Here is a 21,271-nt window from a genome sequence, read left to right as displayed (position 1 = left end):
AACCTCTTTCCAGTGTTAGATTTCCTCAATTCTAACTTGGACCAAAATTCAAACAGCCACAGATCACTTGGCTATCCCAAGTGAGGAAGAACTGTTAGTTAGAACACTTAAGCCAATGAGCGCTGAAGGGTGAATGCTCAGAGAGCATCAGGACACAGCAGTAACAGCTGCAGTATGAGGCTCTTCATTTACTTACCTTTTGTCCTCACAATCACCTTAAAAGGACATTGCTCATCTCTGCTGAAAAGGAATATGAGCTTCAAAAAAAAAAAAAAATGCTGTAACTGCACGAGCTCAATAGCTAGTAAGTGCTGAAGTTAAGACCTGAATGCAGCTCTGCCTTGAAAACAGGCATTCTTTCTGCTACACACAGAAAAGTTGTGTACTAAATGTTTTAATTCAGCTGATATGATAAAATGGCAGTCAAGATGAACTGCCTGATGGGCAACTTTGCTGAGTATTTCTAGCGTGTGCCAAACCTGGCAGATGATGTATCCTATGGAATTTAATTCTTACAACCAGAAATTAGGCATCCGTACCACAATGCTAATGCCATCCCCTTTCCACGCAACAAAATGCCCACACAGACCTCTTCTTTTCCATGCATCTTTATCACAATGCCAATGCCATTTCCCTCCCACTCAACAAAAGGCCTACAGAGACCACTTATTTTCCACGAGGCCCCAATCTTCTAGTTGGCCCCAACATCCGGTCATGCCTCAAACTCCCTGTATTCTCCCCCATGTTAAACCAATATGGCAGGTTTCAAGTAAAACACCACTCAAGTCAGAGCCTCTAAGGTGCTTCAACTTCTAATCCTTCCTTCATGGAAGCGCCGATGCTTTGGATAATATGATCTTGAGTGGTGATCAAAATAAGATTACAAACAAGAATTTCCAAAGAACTCAGAATTAATGAAGTCATGCTAATTTATATGGTGCAGCCACTTACTAGCCATATTACTAATTAAAATACAAAAATGTAACAAAAAAATTAACTTCCATTGGAATCTAAGTTCCTTGAAGTCAGCAACCAGGAAGAGTTCAGGCACAGAGACAACTCAAAAACATTTGTTGAAAAAAACAAGGGACAAGAGATTAAGTTATTTTCTCTAGGCTTCTGGCCTCACCTTACTGTTCAATACTTGTTTCCCCACATCCCAGTTATACTACCCTTCTTTAAAAATTATGTTCCTAACATGTGAAAATTCTACTTCAAACCCTTTTGAAAATGAAGATTTTCGTGCTTTCCTACAGCCTGTTTGGTTAACAGCCAAATTCAAAGCTCTTCATACAAGTACTGCAAGGGGCCAGGTGCAGTGGCTCACACCTGTAATCCCAACACTTTGGGAGGCCGAGGCAGGCAGATCACTTGAGGCCAGGAGTTCACGACCAGCCATGGCTAACATGGAGAAACCCCATCTCAACTAAAAACACAAAAATTAGCCAGGTGTGGCGGTGCGTGCCTGTAATCCCTGCTACTTGGGAGGCTGAAGCATGAGAATCACTTGAACTCAGGAGGCAGAGGCTGTAGTGAGCCAAGATTGTGCCACTGTACTCCAGCCTGGGCGACACAGCAAGACTCTAGACAAAGTGCTACAAGGCCAAGGGGGAGCTAAGAAAATACCAGGAGTCCTTGCAGCTCACCTTTCTTCTACCCATCCTGAGTCTATCTTATAGGGATTACGACTTAAGAGTCCATGAATAGAACTCTCCTTTCAAAAGCCAACTCTGGCAAGTCTGGCAGAGGAAACCCTTCTTTGGAGGTTTCTGAGAACAAATCTGGCCTCAGAAAACATGCTCTCAGCATGCTACAGTTCAGTTTACTAAACCAGAGTCCTGTAAGACATTCCAGCTGACCTCTTCCCACATCAAAAGTGAGTCAGTAGAACAAATAATACAGAATAGCAAGAACACACTTTACGAGATGGTCAGAAGTAGAGAGAAATTACATGATCTTTGATGTCACTTGACAGTTTCTTCAACTACTGCCAATTACTGCTTTCATCTTCCTATCAGTGGATTTCTAGCTTAGCAATAGCTCATGCTCACCATAAACCTTGCAAAAGCCTACTGAGAAAACCTGGTATCACCCTAGTGTACAAGTTGCTCCACTACACCCACAAGTACTACTTCACTTGGGGGATTTATCTTGATTACGATATATCTAAGGACATGAGCTAACCTTATTCCTCTCTTCAGGTGTGCGGTTCTTACAGAATGAGTGCTGTTAGACTACCACCAAATTCCAGGGAATTAGTGATGTGCTAACATACTCTGGTTATAAAACACATCCCTACATTTGACTTGGGATAAGAAAACCAGCTAGTGACTCCTGAGAAATGTTTTAAGGTCCCCTGTTAAATGAAGTAGAGATGGGTCATAACTTGCTTCTAAGGAAACTATGGGGATTAAGAAAATCACCTTGAGCCAAGCTAAAACTTCAATTGCTGCCTAGAGATGGCAACATGAAATACAGACTCCTCTCTCAATGGAAATGGTTGAGAAGAGGCCATCACAGACAAAATGAATGAGAAGGCTCATTAGGTGCCTTCTACTTTGAGATTTTAAAATTTAAATATTTTATATTTAAATTTTAAAGAAGACTGGTTATTTTAAGGGGAAAAAAAGTTATTCAACAATTTAGGCAGATGACAAAGACCATGCTTGGAAAACTAGCTTTATGGGAATTGTCATTGTTAAGAAACCAAAGTGTTCATGTTTGGGTCATTCAACATGACAAAGGCCACAATGGTATCGGTTTCCTTAAAAGAGAAGTCTACTAAAATAGTCTCATATTTAAGAAAACCTAAGTGAAAAACATGTAACCTAACACAGCTTAAAAATTACAGGAAAATCTGTACCTTTAAAGTCGCATTAAAGAGAGTCAAAAAAATCTTACGGGTTATCAAGGAGACCACAAAAAACATGAACAGCTAAAGTGGATGCCAGTAGCCTAAGTTTACTAACAGTGATAGATGAAAAATACAGTTACAATAAGTATGGCTAAAATGTTTAATATCCCATAACAAATGCTTATTGAAGCCAATGCTTATTCTTGAGCCAGGCTTTGTATGAAAACTGTAGTAATAGTTTTAAAACTTTTACTATTTTACTATAAAAGCCAAATTAGGATGAACTGAGTGCTTTAAAGAATTTTCAAAAATAATTATTTTACAGTTGGAAAGTGTGTGTCACATATGCAAAGAGATTTGTTCTGAGCATCTCAAGAACTTCAGGATAAAAATGGTAATGTGAAGTAAGCCAAAGCGACAGAGAGAGAGGTAGTAGCCTAATAGTGCAGTAAAGCTCCCCTAACAGTCTTGGCACAGTGTCCAGGCACGGTTGGTTCTCTGCTGGGGGCGACTTTCTTGGCTGTGAAGGCAGATCATGCCCTCTGTCACTCATGGGGAGCAGTTCTGCCCAACTGTCTCTTTTCGACAACTTTATCATCAATCTCTTTATTAACAGCTCCACTGCAGTCAGAAAACGCAAACAAGGACCAATTCTCATGCCAGATTTCTGGAAATCACATAGCACCAGGCATCACACAGTGTGAAAGTTTCTAAGGGGGGTGCTGTGCCAAGAGAGAGACAGCATCCACAAGAAGAACACAAAGTTGGGACATTTTACACACACACACACACATACATACACATACACACATACACACACACTCTCTCTCACTTAATTTCTGATGCCTAGAGTCTGAAAAGAACCCCAATACCCACATATATGTGTATGTATGGGGATTGAGAGGGGCATGGTAGTGAGACAAAGATCACCTTAGTCCCCAGAAATAACTTTGCTATTCTGCACTTCCAGAAGTCTTTGAGCAAAAACAGTATTATACCAAAAAAAAAAGTTTTAACTATTTTAGGACTACATGACATTATTAGAAAACACACAAGACTGAGATAAATGTCTCCAATGAGCTATAAAAAAAAACCCCATAAAACTGAAATGTTTGAATTATTCAAAATATATATTTTCAGCATGAAATCTGTTGGATCAAAAAATAACATCCTACAAATTAATTAAAGGAAACACTTCTAAAAGGCTTGTGAAGTATTTTAAGAGACTTTAAGAGACTTAGAGATAATTTAAAACAAAAAATCAGGTCATAGTCATATCACTAATAAAAATCATCCAGGTTATGTGAAAAATGAGGATACCATCTATGTCGTTTCGAATATTGTGATGTGTGGTGATGAGACTTTATCATTTAACTACTAGTAACATTAAAACCAGCCCAAGACTAAAACCTACCATAACAAATCTGTTGACTTATTTCAAAAACTGACAAAAAGAAGAGTCTTCAATGACTACAGAGGGAGACTCTATAAGACTGGTTACTATATAACTGAATTTATACTGTTGCAAAATTTTGCATTTTGCTGTGGTATGTCATAACGTTCTGACACCTGTGCTCACGTGAAAAGGGAACGCTGCTGCTTAGACCAAGTTGGCAGTGCCAAGTTCAAGCCTAGGGTGAATCAGTTATCTAGCATCCAGACTCTATTTATTCCAAAATGAAAAACAAAACCAGCATCCCCTTGGGCTTCCCCTAGTCAATTCTGCAACCCAGTGAGAGGGAGTGTGAAGGGCCGAACATAAGTCCATTCTCACCATTAAAAAATTAAAACAACATATAACAAACAAACTAAGCTGGTGGCACAAAGCATTATTCTGTACCTTAGAAATATCAAAGCGAGCCAGGCGCGGTGGCTCACGCCTGTAATCCCAGCACTTTGGGAGGCTGAGGCGGGTGGATCACCTGAGGTCGGGAGTTCAAGACCAGCCTGACCAACATGGAGAAACCCCGTCTCTACTAAAAATACAAAATTAGCCAGGCATGGTGGCGCATGTCTGTAATCCCAGCTCCTCGGGAGGCTGAGGCAGGAGAATCGCTTGAACCCAGGAGGCGGAGGTTGCAGTGAGCCGAGATCGCGCTATTGCACTCCAGCCTGGGCAAAAAGAGCTAAACTCCATCTCAAAAAAAAAAAAAAAAAAAAAAAAAAAAAAAAACCCCCTACAAAAAAAAAAAAAAAAAAAAAAAAAACAGAAATACCAAAGCAAAAAATAATGCTTTGATACACACACACACACACACACACACACACACACACACAGACACACTCACTCTTGCTCACTCTTCTGTTCTTCACTTGAATAGACACATTTCCCACCTTACTGGTGGAATTTAAAGATACCCAAACCAGAGGAAAAAAATGACTGCACTCTTATTTACATTAAAGCATGAATACTTTGAAAGTTAACATTTTAAACAGCAGGTAAACTCTATAAACTCAACAAAAACTGTGCCCTTTGTAGGTGTGACTCTTAGCTGGATTAAAATAGAAAACATATTAAAAGATAATTGCAGAAAAAAAGCACAATAACTAAAATCACAACCTTTCACACAAATGTAAAGTTTCTGAAATGTGAGCTTAAGCACAGTCTTACATTCTACCCTTTTAAGGAAAGGCCTATGAACTGGGAAGGGATGAAGAAAGAAAAAATGTACTTAAAATTCCATCCCTTTCAACAGAATACTTGTGTGGTTTGATCAGCTGTAATGATGTTCCCAGAATGTTGAGACAAAAGCATGTCTCCAAAGAAGAAAAGAAGCTGAAATGATTTCCCAAGTATGTAAAATCACTTCTAGAATAAAGTACAATCACTTCTGAAATACATGGCTCAAAAACATTGAGGCTATCTTCCTTATTTGGTGCCAATAAAAGCTATGTAAAATTTAACAATAATTTTTAAATTGATAAAAGAATGAATTGATTCTATGAGAAACAGATATTAGAATTAAACAGACCACTTGTTTCTATATGACTGAAGGTCATATTTATTACAGAGCGTAATATTTCATTTACCAAATTCAGGTCTGAGTGAAGACAACATCCATTTGTGATGTTGGTTTAAAGAAAAGCTAACAAGCAAAATAATGTGGAGAAACAAAATCAAAATAAAACATATAATTCGGGCTAAAACCAACTAATTTTCCTTGTACTCATCATTTTTATTAGAATAAAAACAGGTATAAGTATATCCAAAGGATTGCTCAGTGCTGCTTCAGGTAAACGGTTTTGTAATTTAAGTGCATTTAAGTGCACTGACAGTATTTCCAGGACTCAGTCTACGAGTCCATATATATTAAGGATTTCTCTGTTCATATGTCCATTACGACTTGGAGCTGCTGATCATTTATTGCCACCTTGAAGGCAGCCAGAATACTATGCAGAGCTCTAAAACATTTTAATGTGTGGTGGAAAAAAAACCTCTTAATTAGAAAAATAAAAACTTTATTCTAGAATATACCCACAGCCACAAAGCACAACTTTTTCCATTATAATTTTACTAATTCAGCAAGATGCATGAAAATGCCAAGAGGCCATGTGGATGATAAAACTCAGAAACTGTGATATACAGTCCTGCATCCAGATGTCTACCAAAGTAGAGGAAGTACAGCCAGTCCAATTCTTTTAGTGTTAACAAGGGAGACAAGGGTAATTCCTACAATATTTTCCCTTTTACTGAATAGTCTTGGAAGTTAAATTTTGCTTTTACTAAAAAGTTATCCCACAATGCAGCCACATCTCCATTTTTATATATAGGGAAGGTTATATTAGAATTTTAAAATAGAATTTTAGAAATGATATATGAACAACTACATGTCCTTCAGAACAATAGCTTTGACATAAAGAGGTCCATCTCTCCACTCAAAACACAAGATAACCATACCCAAGAGCTGACCATCACAAAATACACAGAGCAGCTCACTTCTACATCATGAATTAAGTATTCAATGCTGAGCATCTGGGGGATTAAGAAAAGCAATATCTGATTTGCATTTAGTAAAATAAGAAACAGAATCCTGGTTGGTTGTGGTCTGTAATTCTAAATTCACTGAAAAACAACAGTGCCACCTGCTGACATTAAAGTGCTAAATGCTTTGAAAAGGACAGTACACTGTCTACAGGCATAGAATAAATATACAGATAACGTATGGTGTCTACAGACACAGAATACTTTAGAGGACGGAACAGCTAAAATTGAATTAATAGTAACTATATTAATGTTTTCTTCCCTAAAGATCAATTATATGAAAAACAAACACCTAATTATTATCTGAGCTATAAATACAAGGCTGCTGCCAATGGCTTAAGTTAACCAGAAACAAATCTTTTCTAATGTAATCAAATTCTTTTGCAAATCTTCACTTAGAATCACACTATAAACTTATGACAGAACCAATTAAATTACTGAAAAAAAGTAGTAGTCAAAAGAAATCAGGCAACTGTGAGATTGTGCTGTTTTTTTTTTATTGTGTTTTCAATGGAGAAATACATCATCTGTTTACAAAATAGCTCTTGAAAAATACAAGGAGTACAGATACTATAAAACAAAGCAAACTCCAGTCATGAGACACTACATACATCATGCGAAAGCAACAGTCTGATCTCCAGGTTATGAAAACTATAATTAAAAAGTCACTACACAGAAAAGGTCCAAGTTTCCAGCTTGGCAAAACTTGGGTGCAGTTACATGAAACGTTTAATAAACTGAATTGTTTTCCCCAATGTGTAAACAAAATGACAAGACTAAATCTGTGCCTGGTAATTTCAATCTAACTCTGAAGCTACACAAAACACACAGACACCTTGTACACTTCACCTGTTAGTATGACCAGCTTTTTTCTTCGGTGGTGGAAGGAAGGGCAAGGTGACTGTGTAAAGCAAAGATGTGGGAAGTAGAAATATTGTTTACTAGACATTATAAATCATGGTGAAAAGAAAGCTTCGATTAATGCATAGCCTAAGGGGAAAAAGACTACACTCCAACTTCAGAAAATTAATTTAGAAGGATAGGGGAAGTGATTAAGTAATTGCAGTTTAACATGAAAAATGCACATGTGATAGAATGGAGCACAATGGAGGATTCATAAAACATGCTCATCAGAAAAATCTGTTAAGTTTACTTTGTCCAGATTAAGAAAGAGTAAGTTTATCAACATCTGGCATCCCTCATACTTTGTAAAGATAGATCTTCTACTGCTTAATTATGAGAAATTATTTTATTCAAAGAAAGGAGCTCTTAATCTTTTGAAAAAAACAAAATAAAGAAGGAGTAGAGAGCTGACTAGATGTCAAGTGCTTGCTAGAAATGATTTTTAAAATGCTTCTACATGTAAAATGTACTGACAAATTTTGGTAAACCATTTAAAAATAAGAATCAGTTTTAAAATCTTGGAGAAAATGCCTTTTGCCCACATTTAAAACTGAAAATCAATTTTACTATAGATAGGAGTTCTGTGGAGTGTACAAAATTCCTCCTAGAGATCAAATGGCCATCCCAGACAGATACCATGTTTCACAGGCATTACTTTTAGTCACCCTCAAGTTTCAGCCATGGGACCAAAATTTAGTGTTCTGTGCCACGTGGTCACAGGGTCATTGGTTTCACATCATGGCTTAAGAAAATACTGGCATTTTGTTTCTTACGAAGTAAGTCCTACCTTGTGCATACAAGCAAAAGAAAAGGAAGGGGAAGGCGCAAGAAGCTTTTGTTTGTTTGTTTTGAAGACAACAGATTGAAGGCAAAAGAATACAGAGCTTTCATAAGCTCAAAGAAAAATATTTGCTGGCTGATCACTGATTTGTATGCACTATAAAACAATTCCATAAATAAAACCAATATATCATTTCTTAATCATGACCCTATCAAAACCAAGTTATTTCCTAACTAATCTTTCAATGTCAAATGTACCCTAGAGTTGACGTTTCATTTTTAAGGGTTACAGCTACCTCACAGGAACTGAACTAGATGTACTCTTACCCTTTCTCTGAAGTATAACAGTACACCACTGCACAACGGTATCCAATTTGAAGACTAATGGTAAAGAAAATTCTTCAGGAAAAAAGGAAAATCCATCAAGCTGAAACTCTAAAATTAGTTCTACTTTCTAATGAAAAATACATAAAAGTGCATCATCAGAATAAGTAATTCTTATGCCAGTTTGTATTGCAAATTTTCCAAACAATGCATCAAACATAAACCCAATCCAGATGTCAATTATGAATACAAATATAGCTTGAGGTTGTTTTTTTAAAGGCAGTAATTTTTGAAATAGTTAATGCAACTGTTGCTAACACAATAATAATAGTACTCCTGGCTTCACATACTAACCTGGACTTCCGATCAAGTGCTGATTAGCCCAGTAAGGGAGGTCACCAAAAAACCCAAATCCATTTCAGTCATGTCTAGTCTTGTACCCTCCATTCTCCTTTTTTAGCATTTGAAGACAACAGGTTGAGTTGGCAGATATTGTTTATGGACCCCTGAGGTTGTTTTTACCGATTCAATCTCAGTTTTATTGAATTCTTGATAACAGGAATAGGATTTGCAGGGAGAGCAGGGATATCAGAAAGGTCTGTACTGGATGTTTTCTGAGAATGAAAGCAAAGAACACAACATTGTTCAAAGCACCATAATTTAACAATGAGATGTATTTAAGAAACCTTATGAGAAAAGTATTACAAATTTAAAAACTCTATAATGTTGTCAAAATGGAATGTAAATATGACTATCACATTATTTGCTTAACAAATAATGTGTTCAACAAAGGAATTTTCAAATAGGTATATTTTAACAATATTTTAAAAACTCCTAAGTAATTTCAAATAGTTTTTAAAATTGTTCCTCTAAGAATCACCTATGACATAATGCTTAAGTTACTGCTAAACCATATTCACTTATTACCACACTAATAGCGGTAATATTAACTAGTATTGGAGCACCCCCAAGTGGGAGAATACTTAAAGTTCATTTTATACAAAGCAGCAGCAGTAAATTTATTATTTTCTGACACTGTAAATTATACAATTAAATCTATACAGCTGAGCAATAATTTAATCATCCTACATTTGAGGTAGATTATTTTCATATTAATTAGATTAAATCACAAGCTTTCTTTAACACTAAAAAAATACAGAGATGGATCTTTTCAAGTTTTATTACGGAAAATTCCAAACATACACAAAAGTAGAGAGCACTGTATAATGGATCCCCATGTATTCATTACCCAGCTTCATCAATTGTCAAATCTAAGCCACCGTCCTCCCACTTTCAATTCACCTTGTGTTATTCTGAAGCAAATCCTAGAGATCCTATCATTTCATTTATAAATATTTCCAGATTTATCTCAAAACAATAAGAATTCTTTATTAGGTATAGCCACAATATTATCACCTCCCCAGAAATAAGTATGTACCTAACATTACCAAACATAGGAATGTATTTTTTTTTAAATCAACATAATCATTCTTCTTATATAACTGGGTGATTTTCTCTCTATGGCTCTATGAATCCTTTCATTAGAAAGAAAATTCTACTCACTCATAAAATATCTAAAAGGCAAATACCCATGGGTACTAATTACTACAGGGATAAATTCAGTAAGACAAAACTATGAAAATAAGTCCCTAGAGAGTATGTGGCAAACCAAACACATGCAATCACAGGACAGTTTACGAATGATAAACAAGTTTGTCCACGTATCAATATTAAGTATGCTTCCTGATGTTAGTTACTCCCCCTAAAGTTTTATTAGATTATGGAAAAGGTATTCTGGAAAATAAACATAATATTTATATATCTTTAGAGACTATAAAAGTTAACATCTAGCAAAAGCACATTTTTAAATGATCACGTTAAAATAACTCTGAGCTGCAAAGCAGCAAAATATCATCATAGTATCAGTACAGCAGCGGTTGTTATCTCAGTTACTTTGTAGAGATTAACCAGTTTTATCATCTATTAAAGAATATATCTACTTTGTGTCAGAGTTTGAGCTAGACGTTAGGGTTCATTCATGTGAAAGGATTCAAGAAGATAATTATTTAACAAAATGAAAGTTCACAAACAAATCAGTGAAAAAAGATTCCAGATGCCTACTGTGAGATTCTGTATGTGAGGGTCTGTCACAAGTAGACTTGCTAGGACAAATGAAAAAGTAATTCTGAAGAGCTATGGGCTATATTAAATAACTAACTGAAATCAGTAGTGGAAAAATGAGGCAGAAATACATTTTAAAATAAAATAAATTAGCCTTTGCAAAAGAAATACATGAAGAATGTTTTTTAGTTCATTCCTAGTTTGAATTTCACTCTTTGACCTACAAATAAAACCTACATATGAAACCTGTATAAGTGACTAGTGAAAATTTAAATGATTTGCAGTATCAAATAATATATTAATATAAGCGGATGAGTTAACATCGAAACAGTCCCAGAGAACGGTTCTGTCAAATCCAGGGCCCTGCCTTAAAACTACAATAAATATGTTTATAGGCTAGTAAGTAATTACTTTCACAAAGATTAATTTTAATAGTCTTCTATGAACTCTCACTTTAATTCAATATACCACACTAATCTTCAGGACATTTACAAAATTCTCCTTGCTTTTTGCACTTAGTACCTGAGAGGCCAACAGAGAAGCCGCTGTCTGAATAGTTTCTGATTGAGTTGTACTTGTCTCTGTATCAAGTTGTTCCTGTGAGACAAAGAGGATGGGGAAGGGGGAAAAGAGACTTAAAAAAAGAATAAAAGAACATAACTGGGTTTGGTGGCTAATAAAGAAGACAAACTGGAAGACAGGAGGGATCAAGAGAAAGATGTGACTACATTACAAAAACACCTAGTGTGTAGATGCTGTAGGTTATTTCACCATTTCAGATATTAATAAATTTCTATTTGCCTACTTAAATCTTATAAGGCATGGGTCAAAACAGCTCATGAATTTCCAACCAGCTCCAACTTGGGACATTTTAAGCAAATGATAATTAAAAACACACATAGGCACATCATGAAATGTTGCCCAGACAATAACAGAGCATAAACCCAAGGAAAGTTCTTAGTTTTGAGGGAGAAACAAACAAACAAACTTATTCAACACAACTAAATAAAACAACCCCACATCTTTAATTAAAAGTGGAAAATATGTCTAAAAAAGATTTCTCCCTCCTTATGGTCTCTTCACCCCTCCTCAGTAATCAGTGCACTGATTCTACTCATCAGAAAACACAGGGTAAAGTATGTCATACCATTACTCTAAACTTTTTAAAAGCAGTACACAAAAGAAAATAATATATACACAAACATATGAAAATAAAAATATAGGTCAGACCCAGTGGCTCACACCTGTAATCCCAGCACTTTGGGAGGCCGAGGTGGGCAGATCAGGAGGTCAGGAGTTTAAGACCAGCCTGGCCAACATGGTAAAACCCCATCTCTACTAAAAATACAAAATCAGCCAGGCGTGGTGGTGCATGCCTGTAATCCCAGCTACTCGGGAGGCTGAGGCAGGAGAATCGCTTGATCCTGGGAGGCAGAGGTTGCAGTGAGCCAAGAATGCGCCACTGCATTCCCGCCTGGTCAACGAAGCAAGACTCCATCTCAAAAAAAAAAAAAAAAAAAAAAATTTTAAAAAGAAAATAAAAATATGAAAACTTCAATTTCAATGAAACTATACCAAAAAAAATGAAACATTGCTTTCTCCTATGAAATTAAAAAAGGTAAATCAGATGTAAGAAGTAGGAATGGAAGACATGCAGCCTTCCTAGAGGACAGCTTAGTGATGTATACCAAACTTTAAGCATACTATTTTCCTCAATAATTCTTCTTCCATTAATTTATGCGAAGTAAATAAACATGAACGAATGGCAGATACGATATTTAGCTGTAACCAGTATTACAGTAGGAAAGCACAGCTTTCTTTTTTAAATGGAAATAATTGCCATGGATAGGAAATTGGCTGGATAAAAATAATCACAGCATTAAGACGGCATTCTGTGAAGCCATTAATAATTTTGTAGATTACATAATGACACAAACATTTTTTTCTTGGTTTACGAAGTACATCGAAATTATAAAGCAAGGGCATTATGAGGGCACGCACAAAACCTAAGAGAGTATTTTTTAAAATATCCATCAGAGAAATCTGGATAATTTGGGAGAAGGGGAGAGAGTTTCTAATTTTCCAAACAAAGAAAGTTAAAAGCTCCATATATGTTCAAATTCTAGGGAAAAAAATGAGTTCTTTTAACATTTTGAGGAAAAAAAATTCTTCCAACCCATCTACACCTCGTTCAAGCCCCATGCACCCCAGGTTTCTAGCCCAAAACCGTATCCAAAAACGCTTTTGTAATCATACCGATAGTTCTCAACACAGAGAGAGATCATTGATTCAGTCCTGACTGTCAAAAAATCCTATATATATCCTTCGAGACCACTTCAAATGCTAACTTATTTCTCAATGAAGACATTTACTGCTATTTCTGCCAGTCAAAAATAAACATCTTACTTCCTTGCCCCTTGGCCCCCAGCCCTCAATTACTTTTGATTTTCTTGATAATGTAATTAAGATTACATTCATGATTATCTTCTCTACTTAATTATAAGCTCCTTTAAAGGCCACAGAATATGTGTTTCACTCATCACACCATTCCCTTCAGTGTTCAGCATTACATAATTATACAGTAAAATGAACCAAATACTTCTCCCATAAACAACACTAAAAACATCTAAAACCTATAGCCAAAATACAATATTTTACAGACATTTCTATTACATCTTCCTGAACTCTTAATGTGTATGTATTCTAAAGGCTAAATTAGTATACCTTTGCTTCTGTTTTATCATGTCCACGTCAAAGCAAGACAGTTACATCTTCACTTGTTTCATCCTGTTTTTAAAAAAAAAGCTTTATTCTCTAAAATGAAAAATTTAGATTATTTGCCAATCAAGGCTTTACTTTATAAACTTTTTTAAAACTAAGCAAAATATAAACTGTAAGATCAACTAATAGCCTTAAAATAGATAACGGCTCCTCTTTTTAAATGTTTTTATCAATTAAATTTGGCTTTCAGAAAAAGCTATAAAATTTTAAAAAAGCATCAGGAAAACTGTTACTGCAGATCACCACCTAAAGTACATTTCCAAAACCACTAAGAGTTCATAGAAATGTATTTTTGTAAGGAAAAGAAAAAAAAAAAAAAGAGATCCTGATCAAACAACTTTAGGAATTTGGCGTAGTTATCACCCCCATTCTGGGAGCCTCACACAGAGTGGCACACAGAAGGTTCTAATCAATTCTACCAAGAAAGAACACCACTTTAATCTTCCTAAGCCTAGTTAACTAGAGAATCCTTGTTCCTGGTACGACCTACTAACATCCTACAGAACACAAGACTCAAGAAACGCCTTGCTTGGGTCTTAAGCACTATTTTGACACTATTTTCTTAGCACTATTAAAATTTAATTTTAAATGTGACTCTTAAAACAGGCATAGAAAAACCACAGGCTAACTTACAGCTTAGAAGAGATTTAATACAGTATCAATCAATTCCAATAAGGACTTTATTTGTACCCTGCAAATATGCAAACTTTAAAAATAGTAATGTGTCACAATTGGCCAAATCTGAATACTGACTGATATGTAAAACTATGGATTATCAATATTTGTGTGATAAATATACTGTACTTATATTTTATAGAAGTCCTTATTTTTAGATATACAAAGAAATATTTTTGGTTATTATGCCTGGGGTTTGCTTCACAACAATGGGGAAGGAAGTGATGTGGGTATGTAGATAAAACAAGGTTGGCTGTGAGTTGTTAACTGTTGAAGCTAGGTGATGCAAACATGACAGTTCATTATACTTATGACATGTTTGAAATTTTCCATACAAAAAGTTTTATATATATATGTGTGTGTGTATATATATATATATAGAGAGAGAGAGAGAGAGAGAGAGGTTAATTTAGCTATATAATCCAGAAAATAGAGCAAATATTTTCAATTTTTATTTTACATTACCATTTATATTTATTTGAAAAACCTTAGGATATGATGACCATTAAGCAGAACTAAACTATCTCAGAGTATCTAAAACTCTCCTATTTATATACATGTTAGTGCATTACTGAGTGAGGCCAGTATTTATTTCTGGTTTGCTAAAATTTCTAATACCGAGTACTCATTAGCAGAGAATAAAAGACCCAATCTAGAAGGGCTTCAAAATTAGGATTATTTCTACTACAGCAAATTTCTTTGACTAAAGCACTATGAGATTTAGGCCTGGGTTCTAATCCTGCCTCTAACTGTAACTAGATCTGTAACTGGAAAAGCCACTAAACAGCAAGTTCTTCTGGTAGGAAATGAGATTAGCCCATGGAATAACCTAATATCCCTTATCTTCTTAAAATGCTATGTTTCTATTAATCAACTCCACAGAAATGCCATAAGCAAAATTCAGACTGAGAAAATATATACCAAAAAAAAAAAAAAAAAATTACAGGAAAAGTGGGAAGGGATGGAGGAGGGAATCTGTATATTTTAAAGGACACTTACAGATATCAAACAATTGCAACACAGGGATCTTTTTCGACTTCCAGATTTGAACAAACAGCCTATTTTAAAACAATCGGGACATTTGAGCACTGACTAGATGTTTGATTATATTAATAAATTGTTAATTTTGTGAGTAGGCTAATTTTACTCTTAATGCTTTCATTCTTAGATATGATTTTAAGATTCTAATTAAACATGTCTAGATTTTGCTGTTAAGTAATTCAATCACAAGAGAAAACGAAAAAGGCTGAAAGAATTAAGATTACAAAGATTGGCGGAGAGTTAATTATAACAGAAGCTGTGTGATGGGTACACAGGTACATAAAATGACTCTTCTATATGTATTTTTAATTTTCCATACTTAAGTTTAAAAATTCTATATTCTTATTGCTTTTCTAAACCAGACAAGAAACACAAGTGTTATTCTACCAACGTAAGTGCAAATAAAATTGCAAAATACTACACTAGTACAAACTTATTTAGAACTGTTAGGGTGCCATTTTTAACATTAAAAAAAAACAAACCAATCTTAAATGCACAGAATTATGCTTAAATACACTTTACTAATGTCAAAAGAAATCTGAATTCTGAAATGCCCTGACAACTTCAAACCAGTATCAGTAGTCTGAATGTGTAACTGACACAAAAATTTAGTATATTCTTAAACTGCTGCACAACACAATCATGTGGCAGCGGGGCTCTTAGTAAGATCTCCAGGCCTAACTTCTAGAAGATCTCTGATTCAGTTCGTCTGGAGAAAGCCCTAAAATCTTTATTGAAAAACAATAACAAAAAAAACCCCAAAAACTAATTCTGTTGCACAACCAACAAGGAAAATCACTGCCTTAAGAGATAATTACACAGACACAGATGAGTTTTCAGAACACATCTTCTAAGTTATGATGATTTACAGTGGGCCCTTCATATCTGTGGATTCCGCATCTGCGAATTCAACCAACCATGGATCAAAATACTTGGAAAATAAAAAATAATACAACAATAAAAATGACACAAATTAAAAAATACATCATAACAATAATTTAAACAGCATTTACATTGTATTAGGCATCGTAAATGTAATCTGAGGGGATTTAAAGTACTACACAATACCCATCTTTCATTCTCATCTATCATCTTAACAGTGACAAAATTCATCAGATTACTTTTAGTTAATACGAGCTATTTCAAAAAAAAAACAAGTCTTCAGAAAATAAGCTAAATAATAAAATAATTTTCACCATTCTTAATCAAAACATAATAGAATCCATAAGCAATCTAGAGTGTTTTTTTTCCACTCTAAAGAAATTTTGTTGTAATACGTAAATTACTAAATACATTCTTAGCTAAAAAAAAAAAAAAAAACACACAATGAAATTGGTGCTTTTAGACTGTCACCTCTGGGGAAACAGCGAATGCCTCATTGATTGGAAAACAACATGAAAGTGACTCGAGGGAGAAATAAAATTGTGTAACAAGACTACTTCTATTTTAAGACTCATACCAAATCAATGTACACTTTTAATGGTTTTCCCAAAACTAAGACTGTAACAATTGTAAACCAGCTAGTATAAAAAGTTAATACAAGCTCACAAAGCATAGTGGTTCCTGTGACCTCAACACTTTGGGAGATCAAGACAAGAGGATCGCTTGAGCCCAGGAGCTGGAGATAAGCCTGGATAACATAGCAAGACTCTGTCTTTACAAAAAAAAGTCTTTTTTAAAATTAGGCAGGCATGGTGGTGCGCACCTGTAGTCCCAGCTACTTGGGAGGCTGAGGTGGGAAGATTGTTTGAGTCTGGGAGGCAGAGGTTGCAGTGAGCTGAGATTGCTCTGCTGCACTCCAACCTGGGCAAAAGAGCCCAGGTTGGGCTCTTTTTTGTCTCAAAACAAAAACTAAAAAACTAAGCTGGGCATGGTGACGTGCACCTGTGGGTCTAGCTACGTGGGAGGCAGAAGCCTGTGCCCAGGAGTTTAAAAAAAAAAAAAAATGCAAATGATGCTAGAAAGTTTAAGGGTTAGAGAGCTAACCATTTAAGGTTCAAAAACTAACGTGGCTGTGTGTACTTGTTTTTCATTCAGTAAGAATTCCCTGAGAACCTCTAGTATTCAATGGTCCTATAATACCAAGTACAGTAGAGAAATTTCAAAACTCCATTTGGATCATAGAAGCAAAAAACTGTCCAGAGGACCATCAAAAAATCAGTACAAAAAAAAGACAGTCATTAGAGAATAGTAAGTTAAGAATACATGTAATTCCATGTTAAATTCTGTTGTAGACAATAATACCTGCTAACTACACACACTAAAGAAGTTTAAATGAGAGGGCACAGCTTTATGGCAGAGGTAGTTACTGAGAAGAATGGGAAAGGTGAAGAGAAACTATGGCACTAAAACACTACAGACACACCTACAATTTTCTAAAAGCTTTGTCCCTTGATCCTTCTCTATTTTGGTTCATAAAGTTTTCTTCCAATGGATTTAAAAATAGGCAGTTGGTGTTGCCATGGCTAACTAATATGTTTTTTACATATATACCTCTTCTGTTTTGGTTTTCTTGGGACTCTCTTCTTTATGAGGTGAGGATGTCCTCTTGACTCCTACTATAGGAGTAGGTATTTTTGTTGCTGCATTTCCTGAATTTGCTGCGTTTCCTGAAGATCTAGGTGGTGGGTTTACCAGACGTGTTGAAGAAACAACTCTGGAGACCGTAGGCTTTGGTGGTGGAGAAATGGCTGGTTGTGTGGCAGTTTGAGGAATGCTTTCACTCGATGTACCTAAGCAGTAAATATATGAGCATATACAAATTAAAATAACCATATCGGTGTCAAGTTGTAAGTTTTTGTTTCTCTGAATTTGATTTCATGAATAACTTTACATGCAAAAAATAAACTGGCATTTAAAAAACTGAATTTCAACTACTTAACAAACCCGCTTTTCAAAATGAAGGTTAAACCAAATATAATGTAAGAATTCTCAAACCTGACAAACCCAATCTCCTTACCCCCTGAGCTTTCACTGGAATTTACTTGTGGCACAGAAACTTCAGTAGCCTGTATGTTGGTCACAGATGCTGCTGTTACAGCTGGAGCAGGACTGTTTCTGCTAAAATAAAATAAAATAAAATAAAATAAAATTGTCTCAAAATTTAAAAGTAGAAAATAAATAAAATAAAATACAATGATCTATAACATGTACAGAAGTTATTTTGTAAAGTAAATGATTCTTTGATTTTACTTCCTATAAATACACTTTAGCAACTGACTTTATTGGATAAAGTATAACAACAGTAAAAAGTACACAAACCTTCTAAAGCAGCACTGTCTAATGTTACTTCCTGAGATGACAGAATGTTCTGTATCTGTGCTACTGGATATGGTAGCCACTATTAAAACATAGCTACTCTGTACTTAAAATATGACTAGTGAGAGACTGCTTAATTTTAATTAAATTTAAATTGTCACATATGGCGGCTGGCTACTATATCGCCAGAGTGGTTCTAAAAGATCTATTCTTAACTGATTTTGGCTAAGAGACTTACTGAAGGATTTTTTTGAACAAAAATTATTTATTAATAAGAGGCCACGCATGGTGGCTCTTGCCTGTAATCCTAGCACTCTGGGAGACGAGGCGGGAGGATTGCTTGAGCTCAAGTTTGAAACTAGCCCGGGCAACACAGTGAGCCCTCGTCTCTACGAGAAAAAAAAAACCTATATTATTTAAAAAAAAAAAAAAAAAAAAAAAGTTATGAATGAGAAAATGTTCTGAGAAACAGAAAACAGAAATAAATTTCTGTATACAAAGTATAAGGGTTTTATAAAACTCTAAAAGCCCATCCAGTGGCTCAGTTAAACAAAGACCTTTAAGTGACAAGGGGATATTTCAATATTTTACTTTAAAAATAACTTATTTTAAACCCTCTTTACTCCCCCGAAGTTTCTCTGCCATTTTCTCCTCCTCATGTCAATCTCAAATGACCTTCCTACTTAACAACCAAAAGCCACTAGCCAAATATTACCCCAAATTCTAAGTATAAATATTAAAGAGACACACCTATTTCTATAATTAACCCCTATTCTTTCCTTATTATTCCTTATTACATAAAAAAGCCCAATCTATGTTCTAAATCTCACTAACTCCTGTCATCTCAAGAAACTCAAATCATCACTCCTTTACTCTCCCATCCAACCTTCCTGTCTCAAGTAAATTCTACACATTAGCATTTAAATAAACTCAAGTTTTTATTATCTCCTAAAAGAAAAACAAAAGCAGAAAAGTCCTCTGGTTTCTCTCTCTGTCTGTCTCTCTCAGAGCTACCACCCACACTCTGAAACTGGTGAATGATGACACCATAAGGAGGTAGGCAACACTTGGAAGACTCATTTTTGGTACCTACATGACATCCATGTGGAACCACAGAGCAGTCAGCTTATTAAAGCTATGGATATCATTGGTACATGAATGTAAAATGTAGTCAACAGAGAAGGTGTTACCACTCAGGGACAATATGAAGATGGGATAAACAGACAACAGAATAATGAGAGAGCCCTCAAGGGCACAAATATTAAATGAATAAAAAGAAAAGGACAGTTGGCCAGAGAACAATCACAGATGCAGGAGAAAGCCTGAAATGGCTAGCAAGGTGTCTAGTACATAATAAACACTCAATGCTTGTTGAACAAATATACAATCATATTCTAAAAACCCAGAAGTTTTATTTACAGAAGTTACTTAGTATTACTTCAAGAAACTAAACTTCAAAACTAAATTGTGAAATTTAGTACAGTTGTACACATTTTATATTCATGCACAAACTCAAAGGACACAAAGGCTTTTACAAATCCCAAAATTCCTATTAAAAGCTTCTTCACTTAAAAAGAAAACAACAAAAAAAACTTTTAAAATGATAACACTTACAGGACATATTCAGGCCTGAAGTCTTTGGATTATGCATGATTTGCCTAAAAACATATCACACACACGAAGTCCAAAAGAAAGAAAAGACATCCATGACACCTCAGCATTTTCTATTTCACACTCATCCAGGGAATCCTCCCCAGCCTGCACTTCTGCCATCGGTTATACGTTAACTGACAAACAGACTTCTAACACCGCCTTTTAAAAATTGTAATATAGGCCAGTCATGGTGGCTCATGCCTGTAATCCCAGCACTTTGGGAGGCCAGGGCAGGTAAATCACCTGAGGTCAGGAATTCAAGACCAGCCTGGTCAACATGGTGAAACCCCATCTCCACAAAAATACAATTAGCTGGGCATGATGGCAGGTAATGGTAATCCCAGTTATTCGGGAGGCTAAGGCAGGAGAATCGCTCGAATCTGGGAGGCGAAGGTTGCAGTGAGCCGAGATCGTACCATTGCACTCCAGCCTGGGTGACAGAGCGAGACTCCATCTCAAAACAAAAAACAAAACAAAAACAAACAAAATGTGTGTGTAACACACACACATATATATAAATATATATTTATATATACACACACACACACATATATATATATATTTTTTAAAGACAGGGTCGCACTCTGGTTGCCCAGGCTAGGGTGCAGTGGTGGGACCACAGCTCACTGTAGTCTCAACCTTGCAGGTTCAAGCAATCCTCCCACCTCAGCCTCCTTAGTGGCCAGGACTACAGGTGCACACCACCACACCTGGCTAATTTTTTTTACTTTTTTCTAGAGATGGAAGTCTCACTATGTTGCCCAGGCTGGTGTTGAACTCCTGGCCTCAAGTGATCCTACCACCTCAACCTCCCAAAGTGTTGGGATTACAGGTGTGAGTCACTGAACCTGGCTGAAAATTTTTCACTGCTTCAAACCCAGGGCAGTGGCATGCGCCTG

The 21,271-nt window shown here is 35.6% G+C and overlaps 1 protein-coding gene across 1 annotated transcript in view; it reads right to left on the bottom strand.

Moving 5' to 3' along the window:
* Positions 1 to 7,311: 7,311 nt before the first annotated feature.
* The window catches only part of PAPOLA (poly(A) polymerase alpha), a 65,780-nt gene continuing 51,820 nt past the window's right edge, over positions 7,312 to 21,271 (bottom strand). The window contains 6 exon segments of the mRNA XM_017857913.1: positions 7,312 to 9,457; positions 11,487 to 11,561; positions 13,689 to 13,751; positions 17,955 to 18,088; positions 18,090 to 18,193; positions 18,421 to 18,521. Of these exon segments, the coding sequence (XP_017713402.1) occupies positions 18,020 to 18,088; positions 18,090 to 18,193; positions 18,421 to 18,521 (274 nt within the window). The 3' untranslated portion in view covers positions 7,312 to 9,457; positions 11,487 to 11,561; positions 13,689 to 13,751; positions 17,955 to 18,019.

This window comes from Rhinopithecus bieti, unplaced genomic scaffold (genome assembly GCF_001698545.2).
Source record: "Rhinopithecus bieti isolate Rb0 unplaced genomic scaffold, ASM169854v2 scaffold_41913, whole genome shotgun sequence".
Classification (NCBI taxonomy): Eukaryota; Metazoa; Chordata; class Mammalia; order Primates; family Cercopithecidae; genus Rhinopithecus; species Rhinopithecus bieti.
Note: the sequence above shows the minus strand (reverse complement) of the source record. Positions and strands in the feature narration are given on the sequence as shown.